The sequence below is a fragment of the Stegodyphus dumicola genome, chromosome 3 (genome assembly GCF_044657685.1).
Source record: "Stegodyphus dumicola isolate Sdum_Otavi_A_Nest chromosome 3, ASM4465768v1".
NCBI lineage: Eukaryota > Metazoa > Arthropoda > Arachnida > Araneae > Eresidae > Stegodyphus > Stegodyphus dumicola.
In genome coordinates, this window is record NC_140770.1 from 250426771 (window position 1) to 250439556 (window position 12786).

Below are 12786 nucleotides of genomic sequence, written 5' to 3' on the forward strand. Positions count from 1 at the left end.
TTCCAAACATTAAATTTTGACACTTTCTTGGAAATCAGACTCATAATTCCTCAAAATATGCCACCCAGACTGGAAAGTGGTTAGTAACACTGACTTGTGCACCAAGGGCTTAGTTTCAAATTATGAAGAAGGCATGGATGTAAATTATCTGTCCCTTTACAGGAGGCAACAGCAGTCCATCTGTTAGGTGCCTCCATAATAAAGTCGCTACCACTTCTGGCCTTATATGCCTATAATGGCTGGTACCCTCCATTGGGGGGGGGACTGCTCAAAACACTGAACAATGTGTTTCCTGTAAAAAAAGACATGTTCGGAAACATATGAACTGGGTACATTTAACAAATAATTTCTCCCGAGTAAATAATAAGATTCTGCGAAAAAGCACATTCTCCAAGGAATAAATAAAATAATCCATAAAATTTTCTTCAAGCCTCAAGTGCTAAAATAATTGTTCCTGCGAACATGAGAAGATGTAAATGATACTAATAACCTGTTAAATTTAGTATTTCCATGTTGCTATATAGCATGATTATTCATATTCTGCCCTTTCATTTGCCAGTTTTAAAAAGTGCAGCAAAGATAAGCTCTTACATATGTCTGATAACCACATTCTAATGAGGTATAAACTGCTTTTATTTCCACCGTTAGCTGCAAGACAGCTGAAAAAAGTGTGTTCGACAACATAACTTTATCAGTCCTACCATCAAAAGGTTTTCTTCAAAACACCAAATTTAAAAAAAGGCCAGGAAATAGACAATATAATTAAAAATATATTTTCTTGATTATAATTAAAAATGCCCTTGCTAGTTTATACTCAGATCTTTTTCTCACCATAAAGTGCCTTAGGCACATCTTAAGATACATGCACTTGCATTAAAGTATTACGAAAGATATAGTGTGCTCTCAGTTACCTGCGTTAATGCCAGAGACTGGGGAAGCAAGTCACAGACAACTGAAAAAACATGGATAATGCAAACTAACAATTTTCATGCATATTGTAATATGATGGTTTCTTAAAAAAATCAATAATTTTATGTTGTTTGTGAGAGCATTTAAATATTTCTTGAATTTCACCGCATATTTTTCAAAATGCTATTTTATCATCAAACCTCCTGTGGTCAATGATGTCCAATGGTTTCAGCATAAGCCATTGCTGCCTTGGGATTAATATTGTTAGGACCTTCTTCATTTGTGTTTTCAGTATCACTCTCTGCCTCTTCTTTTCTTCTGATATTTGAAATGATATGCATACCATTCAAGCATTGAAAACCCAGCTCAGTCAAATCACCATCAAACCATTCCTTTATGTTTCCCTGATTGACATTTACATACAAATACAACAAATACGTATAAAAAAATCCCAGTCTTCAATCAAAATGATGCCTTCAACTATGCACATTTAGAATGAGTTATACAAAGAAATTACTCAAACTAAGCCTAAAGGTGCAATTCAATGGTTTTTAAAGCATGCCCGGATTTACATGTGCTTGTTTTTTACACACTCTCGTACAAAGTGTTGAATGTGTGCATGTGGGCACCACCACACACAGGTATTCTGCAAACTGGATAATTCACACCCAGATAATCGACAGTACACTGTATTGTTCAATATACATACATGGCTTGGATAGTTTCAAAGGTTGTAATGCTAGTGCTCTTGGCTAGCATAAACTGCTGCTAAATCTACTTGACAGTCTGTTGGTGACTTATCCCTAAGACTAGAAGATGAATAGAAGAGAGGAAAAGAGGAAAAGATCCATTTATTTAACTCAATTTTTTACAGACGGCAAGGTCTTTGTGCTTACAAATCCATCATTCACTTGTGGTAATAAAGCTAAAGATAATGGTAAAATAAATAAAATTTAAAAGATAAGCTGATAGTAGACTACACAAATTAATTTAACCTAGCCGGTTGACTCGGAAACTTACACTGGCATGATATTAACTTTGGTAACAAGAATGTGAAGCTGAGATTCAGAATTCAAACAAGTGGCAGAAACAACAAAGTGCACACTCAATAGTGAAACATGCTCTGACTAATCTTTTCATTACTTCAGTTTAAATGCATACTCTTTCAACCTAACTCGTTTACATGCTGGAGAGGAAAATGCAAGAGAAACAAGAACTGACAGAAAAGGCTAACAAATTAAAATAACTATTAGTAAATTAGCTATTTTTAAATGCTCTAAAAGGTTGATACTTTACAGAAACTTTCAAAGCTGCCTTAAGTTTCACTGAGGACAGGAGAGGCTAACAAACCCACAGCACTGTTAAATTATTTGCGTGTTTGTTTGTAATAACTGTTTTAAATCTTTGTTCACAAAAATGTGGCTTATTGAGAACAAACAGGGTTACTTAAAACAAATGTACAGATGCTATGAGTATGTTGCTGCATAATGCTTATAAATAACTAGCAACAGTTTCTCACTGTTTGGCACTGTTAACAACAGTTTCATGTGCCACCGACTAAAGACGAAGGAACTTCTAAATAGGGTAAGTAGATATTTGCTTTTGTAGTGCTTAAAGGTATAACATGTTTTTCCTTTTTTATGTTATTTCATTGTTTGGTTTAAAATGTAGTTTATTGAGATTATGTATTTTTGTTTGCTTGTATTGTAGAATTGGGTGCTCCTTTGACTTTTTAAGTGAAAATATATTGATGTGCACATGGATAAAGGTAGTGTGCAATGCAAGCTTGTGGAATTCTTGGATTTTTTTTAAATGAAAATAGGTTGATGTGTACATGGATACGTGTACTTGTAGGTCGACGTACATGGATAAAGTCAAGGAAGTGCGCAATGCCATTTTTGTACAATTTGGGGATTTTTTTTAATAAGTGAAAATATGTGATGTGTACATAGATACCGAGTTTATGCAATTCTTTGTCTTATCTTGGCTCTGTGTAGTGACAATTTTTGGTGCAAAAATTGCTGTTATGCAAGCCAAAATAATAAGTCAAAAAATTGCACAAACTCAGTATCCATGTACTGCCAAAAGTCGCTAAGAGGTACCTAAAATATACTTTTACCTTTTTATTGATTTAATAAATTTATATCTACAAAATTTCAATTTTTTTACATATTTTAAATCATGGAAATATATTTACACTCATCTTTTTGCAATGTATTATCAAATTAAACTTTAAATATTAATTTATCTTGAATTTTCTTTCTTTTCTTCTAGGACAGGCATATGTAATAAAATTTGAAAATGGGCCAAATAATGTTTAATGCATGCATGATGCCAAATTTGTGTGAGTTTCTGATATATTCAGGAGGGATGGGACCAACAGAATTGCAGAAATTAAGCATTGTACACTCATTTGTCCAGAAGTTAGGCATTCATGACACACCTGCACAAGCTACTATGATACAACATAAACAAGCTACTACATTTTCCAGATCTTGCACATTTGAAAAATGATGCCATATTTGCTGAAAATTACTACAAGTAATATTTAACTGTACCATAAGTAAATCAATAAGTAATATTTAACTTCAATATACTCACTTCAACCACTGCAAAGGAAGACTTTTAGCAGAACAGTCATGATGGTACTCTCTGTTATCACCTTAACAACAGATATTATTAAACATATATTATAGCAGATTGCTACAGTATTGATTGCAGTATAGCAGATTACAGTATTGCAGATTGTTTCAGTTTGAAACACTTACAGCCGCCAATAAAAAAAAATGGCTAATCTTTGGAATATGGTAACAGGTAGTTTGGCGACATTTTGGAGGCGATAAAGGTTACTACCTAGGACTTTGGGAATAATGTGAGAAGTACTCAGTTCCAATTACGCATTAGTATTTTGTGTGAGGGAAATGAGAGATCATGAGATATGACATGTGACATTAATGGACGAATTACAGTTTTTTAATCGGAAAAGGGGGTAAATTTGGAAAAATATCTGTAGTACTATATTATTTTGTATTAAGCTTTATTGTGTGTTGTGTGAAAGAGTGTTGATTAATTTTTGGATTGCATGGCACTATCTAAAGTGAATTATAAATTTTTAATGCGTTTATCTGATAATTCAAAAGAATTGATTGAATGGTGTATGAGTGTAGGATTAATTGCGGATAAGTATGAATGTCCAACATGTGGGAATGAAATGAGATTGTGTGAAAGGAAGGATATTACAGATAAGTTTGAACGGTGGTGCAAGAAATCTGGTGAAAATGGACATTTTGTGAAACAGAGTGTAAGGAAGGGTATGTGGTTTGCTGAAAATCGTTTGAGTATGGGGATTTCTTATTAGTGGGTGAATAGAATGCCAGTTGACTACTGGATTATTTAATCTATAAGAAAAGTTTATCCGCCACGTAATCAAGATTCTGAAGAAGATTAGGTAAGTTAGTATTTTTAATTATTTGAGGATATTATTTTTATGCATTGTTCTAAATATAAGGAGTAAATAAAGTAATATGGTATTATTGGAAAATTGTTATTAGCAGTGATTTAGTTTAAAGTAATTAGGATTGTAAGCTAATTTTTATTAATTTAATATATGTGCTTATTTATATTTTAAGTAGTGTTTTTTAATTTAATTATATTTTAATCAAATGATAGTTATTTTGTGAATTATATGTTTGTAGCAATTTGGTATATGTTTCAGTGGAAGTAAACGTGCATGGAAATAATTTAAATATTTGACACTAAGTATTTGTAACTATTTTTAATGTTTGCGTATAAATTTATTGCTGACGTTTATAATATAATAGATAATTTAGAGGTAAAAGTTTTTGGATATTTTATTTATTTTATACTTGGAAATGTTCATTCTTGGAAAGGGTATATACTTTTTCACGATCAGGTAATTTCATATATGTTCTTTTTACCGGATTTAAAGATTCACAAAATTTTCATGCATTTTCGTGAAATTTTTCTAATTTATGAGAAAAAAGCAGTGTACATGGATATAGTGAAGAGTGTGCGCAATACTATTATTGTGCGATTCTGGGATTTTTTTTTAAGTAAAAATAAGTCGACGTGTACATGGTTTAGCTATATTTGAATTAAATGATAGTTATTTTGTGAGTTTTATGTTTGTAGCAATTTGGTATACGTTTCAGTTGAAGTAAACGTGCATGGAAATAATTTAAATATTTGACGCTAAGTATTTGTAACCATTTTTAATGTTTGCGGTATAAATTCGTTGGTGACGTTTATAATATAATAGATAATTTAGAGGTAAAATTTTTTGGATATTTTATTTATTTTATACGTGGGAATGTTCATTCTTGGAAAGGGTATATACTTTTTTGCGATCAGGTAATTTCATATATGTGCTTTTTACCGAGTTTAAAGATTCACAAAATTTTCCTGCAAATTTTTGTAATTTATCAGAAAATAGCAGTGTAGATGGATAAAGTTAAGTGTGTGCAATGCCATTTTTGTGCAATACTGGGATGTTTTTTTAAGTAAAAATAAGTTGACGTGTACATGGTTTATGTGTATATGCGATTCTGAAAAACGCGGCAAGAAGTTTGCGATTCTGCACTTTTTCCCAATTTGGCAGTTAACATTTGTCATGATTAAGCAGTTTTGTTCCATAAAATTTCTAGCATAAGTGTAATTCAGAAAGCAGATTGTTGGAAAAAGTGTTCAGTAAATAAAAAGAAAAGAAGGTACTATTCGGTTACGAGGACCGTAAAAATATTTCAGCGAAAATGTATGCGCAAAAGCGCCAAACCTGACAAACGCGCCGATTTAACAGCGTGCCAAATATAGCATATGCGTTGATTTCAGATTGCGTAAGTTTATATAGTTCTATATTTCTTAACACGCCATTTGCTGTATTATTATATGTTTGTTGGTGGAGCAATTTTAGGTTGCTTTCATTTCTTCAATAAAAGATTATTTGAAAACTGATTTCATTAAAAATAAACTTTTACCGATTACACATCTGTTTGGTTTACACGACTCAAATACTTAATTATATATTGCTTATGCTTTTCTTTAGAAGTATTTCCCATAACAACTACACAAGACGAATTTTTTACACAAAAATCTATAACGTGCCTTAAAGTAATAATTATACTATAAGCACTTCATTAAAATCATCGGGATGATTTTTAGGGCAAAATAATCCAAACATTTATAGTACATTTTGACAGAGCTGCAAATCTATTCATCATGTCTAACATAGACTGGTGTTTAATCCTAGTATCCAGTGCACACGGGATTTGGCGACTTTATGATGAGCAGTAAAAACGGGACATATACAATGAGAAGTAAACGGGTCATTCAAAAAATATATATATAGTACATAGTATATACTAATATAGTGTATGTAGTATCTGGTAACTAACATTTGGAAGAACCGAACAGTTTTAGAAGAAAATTACTTTTATTATTTGGGCGCATTCAAGTTCTTGACAAATCTACCTGGACTACAGATTACTAAGCTGCATGTACTTTCATCTAAATGCAGTATTTATCATATGTAAAGCGGTAATTACTACAAAAGTACTAAATATAATTAAAAAGAAGGGGACCATAAAACACTTTTGTTTTCAAACGATTTATCTCTTTCTACCATTATATGATTATTTCTTACCAAACAGAGATGTTACTAAAGCCCCAGCGCAAGCTGACAGAACTTGCTCTGACACCGTCAACGAGACATCCTCTCCGCGAACGATGCTCATTATTTACAGTTCAAGAGCACAATTGTAAACAAAAACTCAGGAGCAGGTGAAACTGTTGCCAAACAACATTTGAAATGTCGTATATACAGGCATCTACACAGCTTATCCATGGCCAACCAGTGGGAACTGTTTTCGGTAGGCTTCGTGAAATTTCAACTGACCACATGATGATGCTGATGTTTACAATAAGCAAAAATGTACCAGAAATAAATATTGTATTGTTATATGCAAAATTTAAGAACGATTAATCTGTAGGAGTCAGAAATTATATATTTCTTTAGAACGTATAAGTTGCCCTTGGCTTAACCAAGCTTAACACAGCCTTGTTCTGATATACCAAATGATCTGTTAAAAAGCACAGTAAGGTGCAAAACAATAGATTTGTATAGCTGTCTTTTACGCGTATTTTCGTGTGGAAGAAGTATAGCTGTCTTTTACGCGTATTTTCATGTGGAAGACGTGCTTGAAAGTGAAATGCTGAAAGAAACGTACTTTTATTGCGGTATGAGAAGGCATCATATGATGCTATTAATATTGCTGAATTTATTTCTTTTATTATTAATCTTTATTTGATTGCTTTTATGTACTGACCTATTGCTATGCCATAGCTTCCATCTCAACCGCATTTTCGTGGTATCTTCCGTTTTTTAAATTTTAGCCTTAGAGTGGTTCCAACCGATAAATGAAATTTATTAAATTAATGAAATTTGAATTGCTCAGATTTCATTTCTTCATCCCATGGTGGTTTTCAACATAGTTTTTCGTATTATTATTTTTTTGTATTAGAATTGTCTTTATGTGTTGTTGACATTTGTAGAACTTAAGATTCGGCTGATGTTTAATCAGGTAATATTTGTATTTAATTTTATTTACATTAATATAGGTAATATTACTGACTGTATTCACCTAATAGACTTACGTTAATGTTATTTTCATCGTATATATTTCAGGGTGCCCCTTGGCGATTGGCCAGCAAAGCACAATGTCAAGATGGCCGCTACACAAAACCAAAATAACAAGTCCAAGAATTGCACAAACTCTGTGACCATGTACACATCGATCTAATTTCACTTAAAAAAGTCATCAAAGAATTGCACTAACTCGTGACTTTGTCCATGTACACATCAATCTATTTTCACTTAAAAAAATCAGGAGAATGATCACGTCATATCACGTTAAAATAATTATATTTGTAGCCTATCGAAGCTCAGTAAACTGCATTTTAAATCGCACAGTGGAATAACGTAAAAAAGGAAATATGCATGTTATCACATATAGACACTACAAAAAGGAAATATCGACTTACCATATTTAGAAATTTCGGTACTATTTGATTTTGAGGGCCGTAAAAAATCGCCTAACTATTGTTGATGCCAGTGCTGCCAAAAATAATTGCGGTAACCATAAAGCAAGAAAGGAAGTATAATAGTAACTATTTAAGATTGATTTTTTAATTTAGATGAAAGCTTAATTTCGTATAATACTTTTTTATTATTATATTTTATATAAAAAAAGGCTAAGCATGACTGAATAAAAGCATAAGAGTAAATAACTATTTCAGATCATTATTATAATTTATATAAAAATTGCTAAACATAACTAAATGGATGCCTGCATCGCTATTTCGCTACCGAGTTATCGCTGAAGCATAGTTTCATCTCGTTGGTTGTTCAAACATAATTTTTTATAATGAATGATGCCTTTTCTTTGGAAAAATTCTCAGTAAAGTGCAGAAATGCCCACTTGTTTGACGCTTTTTACAAGGGTAAAAACAATTGTATTTTTGTCAATTTTCTTTTACTTTTTAAGTGAAAATACGTCGATGTGTGCATATATAAAGTCAAGGGTGTGCGCAGTAAGATATCAAAAAAGAATTTACAAATTAAACTAGTATTTCAATGGCGTCTTAAGAAATATAAACTCACGCAATCCGAAAACAGCGTGTACGCTAGATTTGGCGCATTCGCACATGCATTTTCGCTGCAATTTTCTTGGGGTCCTCAAAACGGAATAGCACGGAAATTTCTGTGTCTTCAGTCTGTGGCACACAAAATTCCTTAAAAGCATCCAAAAATACTGCCATCACCATATAAATTCACAAAAAAAAAAAAAAAAAAAAAAAAAAGAATCAAAATATCCCTTCATAGTGTCAGACTGTCTGCATTTCTTGCATGAACCTCTCTTGCGACAAGCCCATTCAAGGCCATCTGAACGATCTTTGTGTTTGATCATATGCATTCTCTTCATAAAAACAGGACAATTATAATGACTACAGTCAAAAGTCGTTAATTCGGACATAATCCAGACCTCAAAGCAACAAACTTTCTGCGCATGCGTCGCCGACACATGCGCGTAAGACCTTTACGGATGCGAATATGCGTGTGCGCAAAATACGTTTACGAATGCGCATTTAATGTATAACGGATGGTATAAGCTAAGCTAAAATTATCTAATTCGGTTAATGTTGCAGATTCCGTTGTTCCTTAATCTTCGAATTGGATTCGGCTTATTATTTTTTGCAGACTGTTAGAGCAATTTTATAAAAGTAAGCTTGAACTTTCGATTATGTCAAATAGAATTTCTGATACATATTTACTAATATGTAAAGGCTCTACAAAGCGAAAGTATGTTTCGAAGTCCATTAAACAAAAAGTGGAATTGCTGCAAAAAATGAATAAAGGCATATCCTTTGTTTATCTTTAACACTGCGGCGCGCAATGAATTGGAAATTGATCTGTCAGCACTATCCTTATCTTCAGGGCAGATGTTTTTATTTTATTTGGCTTATAATTCCTTACTAAATGTAGTATTTCATCTCGATATACTCCGTCTTTGATATGATTTAAATCAAATTCCTCATCATTATAATTCGCTTCCGATAGTGAAGAAAGTGACAGAGGTTATTGAAAATGAAAAAATTTCGATTGACAAATTAGTCAGTATTCTCAACACAGCAATTATAGGACTTGAACAGCGGAACTTTGTAACTAAAGAAGAAATTATGTCTGTTTATAGAATTAAAGAGACTGTATTATCACATAAAAAACGAAGCAACTTAAACAACTTGCATTGAAAGAAATGTTTAATAAAGTAAACAAATAAATATTAAGCTAGCTTTTTTTTTTTTTTTTGTTTTGTTTTGTTTTTGTAAATTTTGATACCCTTTAGATCATAATTGTTCTTTGTTTCATAAATTACGGTTTCATTTTTTTAATTTTATAATTTCTGCATGCCATTTTACCAGATTTAAACTGATGATCTATAATCCGAAGTCCCGACGAGTCCGGATTAACGACTTTTGACTGTACTAAGTAAACCTTCATTTGCACACCAGTCAATTAATGCTTTTTTGCCCTTTTGTTTCAAATCGTACAGAAACTTCACATTAATTTCATCACATACAGCCATTTTACAGTTTTTCAGTACAAAATAAGCAATGCACTTCCTAACTGATATCCAATGCAGAAATAAGCCTTTACAAATATTTTCCGGTCAGTCAAATTCACCACAATCATGTCATAATAGGGTTTCCATAACATGCAACTACTCAGGTTACCATAAATTAAGCAACAATGTGGCGATAAATGAAACAACTTGGCAATAATCCTGGAGGCATCCTAAAATATAAGACTAACCAAAAGTACTTTATCATAAAACCTTTTCTTCGTTCACTTTCTCGCTAAGCATGGTACAGAAGCATACATATTGTATTTAGTCCTCATAAAATGACTTTTCCTCCTTTGTTGCTTTTAGTTGAATCACTGAAGTAATTTCAAAGTCTTATTGTGCTATTTGGATTATTGCATTAGATTTTCCTTTCAGTGCTCAAGATAGGACTTAGGTTTTTTCTGAATGAAATATGATGTTTTAAAAAGATTTTAACCTAGGTTTGTCTACTCTACATTTATTTATTTAGTAATGTGTTATTTAATAGTATTTATTGAATGTTTTTGTTTTAGTTTTGGTCTTGATGTGAATTACATAGAAGATATGCTACCTGCTCTTTTTGCACTGGTAAGGAGTTACAGCCCTTACATAACCTTGCCTATCTCCATTGTTATAGGAGTAATTGGATATAATATTGAGGGATTGTTATCAGACAAATATACACCAACTAAAAAACTCAGCACAGAAGAAGAAAGACTTGAAAGACAGCTGAAAGAAATGGAAGATAAACTATCTGTTGATAGCTTGAAGTCCAAGAAATTTGTTCCTAAAACTGTGTTTGAAAAAAATATACCTCATAATTGCTAGTTTAGGAAATGTTCTGAAATTTTTACTGTCATCTTTTAATCTCGTTTTTTGAAATGGGTTAAAATTATGATATTCTAATCTTTTTTTAATTTCCTGTTTTCTACAGAAAAAAGACATACATTAGCTGGATTAATGATTGCAGATTTTGCTTTTAACTAAATCTGTGTGCCTGTATTTCAAATTATTGCTACAATGTTTTGCTTAGTTATTACCAAAAATACAGAATAAAGATTGTAATTTACATAAATTTTCATAGTTTTCATTATATTAATATAAGCTATATTTAAAACATACAGGATACAAAAGCGATGTGATTTTTTAGCCTGCATAATAACATATAATATTCTGCTCACTTCATGGTATAGTTTGTGGAGTATATTTTGAAACATAAAACTTTACTTAGATTCTTAAGCATATACATGTGAAATAAATTGTACCAAGAAATGGCATTAGTTCGTAAGAACCAGTTAGAAAAAAATATTAAATTCTGTTGTTAAAAAAATCATGGGTTTGATATCAAAATATTTGAAAGGGTCAAATAGGTTATTACTTGTTTCATGGTATGCACTTTATTTAAAAGTCTTTCACTTTATTATTTTTGCAGTTAGTGAAATTCTTAATACTGCTGCATTAATTAGACATTAAATTTCATCAATAAGTTCTTGAAATTCTGTTAGTAGTTTGGATTGTCTTTTTAGAGAGGGGTAGGTAACTTTTAAGAAGTTTTTATCATTTCATTAACTTCATTGAGATTCTTTAATAATAATACTCTTTGTACCATCCGCAAACCTTGAACTTTTAGCATTGATCGAGAAATATATATCCAGCTTTATTTTTCTTTTAAACTAAGACTTTTCTGGAAGAAAGAAGATGATGTGAATTGCTACAGTATTCCAGCATGAAAAGTCTCATAAGATGATGAACAATTTTTCAATTAAAAGTGGTATAATAAATGAAAGTTAAAAAAAAAAAGAAGAAGAAGAAGAAGCAGATGTTTTTCAGTAGTAGTATATTATTTAATTTGAGAATATCTGCAGATTATACAGAAAATTGAAAAAAATGCTGCAAAATCAATAAAGTTTGTTTAAACACTTGCTGTATCCCAAATTGATAGCGTTTTTTGTGCCTTTTTGTTGTGCAAATAGCATTGTATAAAGCTTGAAAATATTTGTTTCCTGACTTTCTTCTTTCTGCATAATCTGTGTAGCATACCTCCTGAGCCTACAAATAGCATGCAGCCACCCATTCTTTCACAAGCTAGGTTCATGAACAAGGATGAGATACAGGCGGGCTGTCGAGATTTGGCTGCCACCGCTGGCTATGACTCCTCTTTGACTGGCTTCACTTGTACCTGCCGTGAAATTCTTTCAAGATGTTACCTTTCTGTGGATCTTGTGAGTTAATTCACTGTCCTTAGGTGCTCCTCATCTCTTCAAGGTGGGGACAACCAAAGACCTTTCTGATTGATAGTGAGGAACTTGGTCATTCTCATGCTACCTGCTGGTAGTGGTGGAGCTAACATCTATAAGAACAAGTTCAACTGCACTCTTGTGTTCACCTCACCTTTATCAAATTCATAGCATCATATTTGGTGAAAACTTTCGTATATTTTTATTGGACTCTGTTGTTTTTTCTATCTTTTAAAATTTGTTTGATCTCTGTTTTTGTCAAAAAGGATTTAATAAGAAATTTTAACTTTTTCAATTACTTTAAGAGTGATATAACTACCTACTACCTGATTTAGAAGTGTCATTTATTCATCTTGCATTGCAGTTTAGTTGCAATTTTTTCATTCTTTTTTTCAGTCTGTATGCTGAAATAAAGATCATATAATTTTTTAGCTTTAAGAAACTTCATAACCAGATATTAATTT

General features: G+C 31.8%; 2 protein-coding genes across 10 annotated transcripts in view; one reads left to right on the top strand and one right to left on the bottom strand.

Moving 5' to 3' along the window:
* LOC118188210 (mitochondrial glutathione transporter SLC25A40-like) overlaps positions 1-6966 on the bottom strand; it is a 92064-nt gene extending 85098 nt beyond the window's left edge. For 6 of the 9 annotated variants that reach the window (XR_004758072.2, XR_015040436.1, XR_015040435.1 and 3 more), the window contains exon 1: positions 6569-6966. Coding sequence is in view for 5 of the 9 variants with exons in the window: in XM_035358589.2 (XP_035214480.1) it covers positions 6569-6659 (91 nt within the window). In the remaining 4 variants the exon portion in view is untranslated. The remainder of the gene's footprint in view (positions 1-6568) is intronic. The other 3 variants (XM_035358592.2, XM_035358591.2, XM_035358588.2) reach the window with 3 other exon arrangements.
* Positions 6967-7005: 39 nt separating this feature from the next.
* LOC146998317 (small integral membrane protein 12-like) lies at positions 7006-11160 on the top strand. Its single transcript, XM_085814026.1, has 2 exons — positions 7006-7161; positions 10619-11160. Exon 2 carries the CDS (start codon positions 10650-10652, stop codon positions 10911-10913), a length of 264 nt encoding a protein of 87 aa, XP_085670152.1. The 5' UTR covers positions 7006-7161; positions 10619-10649; the 3' UTR covers positions 10914-11160.
* The last annotated feature ends 1626 nt before the right edge of the window (positions 11161-12786 follow it).

Bases quoted from the DNA above. Each gene is read 5' to 3' on its own strand.
- LOC146998317 (XM_085814026.1), top strand. From the start codon at position 10,650: ATGCTACCTGCTCTTTTTGCACTGGTAAGGAGTTACAGCCCTTACATA.